The sequence below is a fragment of the Notechis scutatus genome, chromosome 4, assembly GCF_049901735.1.
Source record: "Notechis scutatus isolate UNSWTSFEM ecotype Mainland chromosome 4, rNotScu1.2, whole genome shotgun sequence".
NCBI classification, from domain to species: Eukaryota; Metazoa; Chordata; class Lepidosauria; order Squamata; family Elapidae; genus Notechis; species Notechis scutatus.
The window spans coordinates 165,621,913-165,626,649 of record NC_142012.1 but is presented as its reverse complement, the minus strand read 5'-3'; the positions used below and the strand labels follow the sequence as shown (position 1 = coordinate 165,626,649).

The window sequence follows — 4,737 nt, the reverse complement described above, 5'->3', positions numbered from 1 at the left end:
GGTTACCCCTGGACTTCACAGGGTGAGCTCGTGGGTCAATTTTGTCACATGGGAAGTTGCGCGTTGGGGTCAGCATCGTGGGAGCGCCGGATCAAGATCTGGAATAATCCGGAATTTGGTCAGATCCAGAATAATGTCAGGTTTCCAAGTGATGAAATCCATTTTAAAAGAAAAGAACAAAGTCCATCTTCCAAGACAATTTCTTTTATTTAGGAAAGCATCAAATTGGCAAAGTCTGTTGTGATTCCGGATCTGACACAACCCGGAATTACACCCCATAATATTGGAAGTTAGAAACAACCCCCAAAAGTCACATTCCCCAATAGAAGGAAATCAATGTTTCTGGTGTCATCAATCTCCACCTCCAGGTCTCAGCAGGGTCAGCTTTTGTTCCCACGGGAAGAAGAACCACTTAGCCTAAAAAACTCTTTCTCCTCTCCTCCCCCCTTAGGAATGTAGCAAGCCCAAAACCCTTCCCCCGATGACCGCCACAGAGAAAGTAAGAAAAAGAATATATACTAAGCCTAACTAAAATGGCTACATATAGGTCAATTTCAGGGTTGATATTGAGATTGCTCTCTCCTCTTCCTCAGGGTTGCCATCTGGCGGTTTTTCCGGCCAAATTCGAGAAATCTGGCCATATAGAAATCTGCTTGGCCGTGAAATGGAAATTTTGGCCGAATACCGGTTTTCAGTTCTGCCCCCACCAGCCCCAATTTGGGGCTAAATGGCGGGTCTGATCTCGTCCCCGGGGGGTGGGGGGAAATCTCGCAGCAGCCTATGGGCGAGGGAAGTCTGCCCTCAGCAGCACCAGTCAGCGGCCTGAGGGAGAAAGGAACGCGGGGTGGGGAGAAAGCTCGCCTCAGCAGCTCCGCCACGAAGTGCTTCTTTCCGGCGCGCCTCGCCGCCTGTTATATTTGCGCTTTGTGAAGGAATCCTAAGGGAATCCTTAAAATACCCCTCAAAAAAATAATAATGATAAAAATAAATAAATCATGCGCTTTGGTGCCTTGTCTTGCTTGCCCCTTGGCCGAGGACCACGCCCGAAGCAGCGTCCGAGAGGGAGATTCCTACCCAATTAAACGTGCTCGACCCTCCGTGCAAAAGCAAAAAATAGACGGCTCCGCCTCTCGCCGGAGCCCGGAGCCCAGTCTGCATGTATATATCCGGATCTACACTGTGTTGTTTCCCTGTGTCATATAATCTATAAATGTGGGTATACGCGTAATTTTGTATTTTTATTTATTACTTTATTTTAGTGGTACTACCTGATACAAGTCATGAAATAAGACTTTAGGGCAGTGATGGCTAACCTTTTCAGCTTGGTGTGTCGAAAATCGGGAAAAAGTGTAGCCTTCCTCGGGTCGTGTGTCACTTCAAGAAATATCAATAATTTGGTTTATGACGGACTGGGCTGGGGTGATCACACAGGGCTTTGAAACTCGTCTCCCTGGTCTCAGGGCTGCAGGTGCAGGATGTGGGGATCGGAAGGCCACCTTACAGGGCTGTGAACCTCATGGATCTCCTTTCCTCCTGTAGCGTTCCTGAGGTAATGAAACTGACAAACCTCAGTTTATGGCGGTTAAAACTGGTTCTCTGCTGCAAAGATCTCGCGGCAGCGGTGACACCACGCAACAAGCAGGGAGCAGGGATTGGAGCAGAGCACAGGCAGCCTCTAAATGTGCAGGTTTTCCCCACACCAACAGGCTTGTCAGTCAAAGTGCCTCAGCGTGTCACAAGTGACACGCATGTCATAGGTTAGCCATCACTGCTTTAGGGTATAGCGTTTTGCTTATCTTGAGTTTATCAATTAAGCGCGCCCGACCCTCCGTGCAAAAGCAAAAAATAGACCGCTCCGCCTCTTGCCGGAGCCCAGTCTACATGTATATATCTGGACCTACACTTCGTCGCGCACCCTCCTCCCCCGGCTGACAGCTCCGCCGCCACCGAGCCATGGCCCCGGCGCCCCTCCGGCACCCCGGACAAGCGCAGGGCTGCTTTCGGGGGCTCCCGTGAGGGGTCTGGATCGGGATCTGAGCCCCTTCATTCCACCCCACTCCAGCTTTCGGCTCACACGCCTCTCTCTCACTCTCGCTCCCTTTCCCCTCTGCCCGGAGCTGCGCCTCGGATGCGCCCCACGAGAACCCTCCACCCCAAACTTCATGCAAGGTGCGCCGCTTGGGGAATGAGAGAGAACGAGCCAGCGAGGAGGAGGAGGAGAGGCAGGCGCGAAGCAGAGCGCGGGAGGTGCCGGAGGAGATGGGTGAGTGCTGCACGCGATCCTGAGCCCCCTGGTTGACTATTTTTTATGATTTGATTATTTAAAAACAGTTAAAAAAACAAAAAACAATATATCCTCATGTTATATTGCATAAAAAAATTTGGCCAGAAAATTTGGCTGTGAGAGAAAATAATTTGGCCGTATTTTGACTTGAGTTTGGCCGCAGAGCCAAGCTGCGATCTGGCAACCCTGCTCTTCCTGGGTCTTCACCGGGCAGGCCAAGATCTCCCCACATTATCAGGCAGGGTTCCTCAAACTGGCTAGCTTTCTGATAGGCAGTCCTCAATTTACGACTGGTCGCACAGCACGTTGGCCACACACAGCAACCAGACTACATTTACTGCTGTTTGCAACATCTTGCTGTAATATGTTAATTAATGTTTTTTCCCAAAACTGGCGTTTACTTCTGTTCCCTGACAAAAACTGGCCCGCAACAAACGGATGGGCCTGCATAAGTAATTTGTGTTTGCTTCATGACCAGTCCAAAAAGAGGTCATAAAAGCCAGGTAGGTCACCCGATATTCAGCGTTATGACCGTCACGATTTATGACTTTAATTTCTAGGCTCAGTTCTGGATTTCTGCAGTGTCCCCCAGGGGTCACGTGATCGCCTTTTGCGACTTCCCGACAAGCAAAATCAAATGAGGAAGGCAGGTTCACTTAACAACATGACTAACTTAATTCACTGCAATGATTCACTTAGCAGACATGGCAAGAAAAGTGGGGCAAAACTCACTTAATAAATGTTTTTTTGTAATACGTAAAAGTTTATTTTTTTTTAATTTTACACCTCTCTTCACGTGAGCAACATGATTCCGGATTATAACACTTGTACATAATCATACTTTCATTTCCATTCATCTTATATAATATCATCTCATCTCATTATCCATTTCGCTCATCTGTAAGTAAATTTGCATTTCCTATTTCAATTCATGAATTCGATATCAATATCATTTCATCCAGACATAGGTTTTCAATTTCTTTATCCCCTTTTATTTCCATTTTCAGCTTACCCCCTATTTCATTTTACATGACACATCATTATTATCCTTAATTTTCTCTAAGCCGATATATAGTAAACAATCTAAAGAGTAAAAGCAAAATAAAGTCAATTATTTAGGATCCGCCAGGTGTCGGCTTCGGGACGCTTCCGCAGCCCATGCCGCTCGTGCTGCCGATGCGGTCGAGCGGGAGGCCGAAGCAGCCGTCCCCGATCTTGGCCGTCTTGGAGCCGCTGCGCTCAGCCGCGGGACCCGAGGACTCCTCCATCGGCGGCTGCTGCTTCTGCTGCTCCGTCAGCATCGGCCGCGACGCCATCATGCCGCCCGCCGGAGCCTGCAAACCCAAAAAAGGCAACGGGGCCCTTCATGCAGGAAGAGCCGCCCGGACGGGGCGTCCCTTCCTCCTCCTCCCCCAAAGAAAGACGGGATGGCGAGTCTGGGAGGGTGGAGGGAAGCCATCGCGGTCGGGAGTTGGCAGGAGAGCGGCTTCGACGGGGCGGGTGGGAAGAGGGAACGTCCCCGCCGTCTGTTTCCCCACACCCCGTGGAGCGCTTCCCCGGAGTCTGTTTCCCCGGCCAGGCCAGCCCTGCAACGCGTGGACGATGGGAGCTGTAGTCCCTTCTCGCGCCCGGGATTGCCCGGCTGCCCAATCAGCTTTCAACGTCCGTCTTAAGGCGGGGACGATGGGAGCCGTAGTCCCCGCTTCTCCGCTCGGGATTCCCCGCCCGGGCCAGCCCTGCAAGGTCCGTATTGGCGGGGGGACGATGGGAGCTGTAGTCGCCTTTCCCGCCCGGGATTTCAACCCCAACCCGGCGCCGCGATCTCACAGCCCGGTGGCTGCAGCCAGAGACGGAGCCAAAGCAGCCCCGTCGAGGAAAAGCCCCTGCAACCCACCCCCGGCCCCAAGAGTCCGCCCTCCTCCTCCTCACCGTGGGCAGAGCCTGAGGCAGCGGCGCCGGTTTACCGTCGAGGGCGAGAGGCAGCAGGGCCAGCAGCAGCAGCAGCCCGCCGCCCGCCAGATGTGAGAGGCCGAGCATTTTCCCCGGGCTGCGCAAGCGCAGGTGGATGGGAGAGAGACAGAGAGAGAGAGAGAGAGAGGAATCCTCGAGGGCGCGGACCGCTGAGCCGAAGAGAGCCGAGCCGGGCGCTGTGGTTGCAGGAGTGTCTCTCGTCGAGCCGCGCTCGCTTCTCTGGCCGGATCCGCTCGCAGGGCCTTATATCAGCAACCTGCAGCTGACGCACCGACGGCATCCTCCGCCCCGGCCGGCGGGGGAGGGAGGAGGAGGAGGAGGGTTGTGTGTGTGTGTGTGTGAGAGAGAGAGAGAGAGGGAGAGCTGTCTTGATCAATCCTTCGCCCTCCCTCCCTCCTCCCTTCTTCTTGCCTGGAGGTGGGGGCGCGGGATGGGCCTCGAGGGGGCGCTCGGGGGCAGAAACTCTTCCTCCAACCCGGCAC

The 4,737-nt window shown here is 53.1% G+C and overlaps 1 protein-coding gene across 1 annotated transcript; it reads right to left on the bottom strand.

Moving 5' to 3' along the window:
• Positions 1–3,253: 3,253 nt before the first annotated feature.
• On the bottom strand, positions 3,254–4,475 carry LOC148131020 (natriuretic peptide TNP-b-like). The gene is made up of 2 exons (XM_087965567.1): positions 4,214–4,475; positions 3,254–3,618 (listed from the first exon to the last, which is right to left on the bottom strand). The coding sequence occupies exons 1-2, from the start codon at positions 4,319–4,321 to the stop codon at positions 3,400–3,402; spliced, it is 327 nt and encodes a 108-aa protein (XP_087821693.1). The 5' UTR covers positions 4,322–4,475; the 3' UTR covers positions 3,254–3,399.
• Positions 4,476–4,737: the final 262 nt, after the last annotated feature.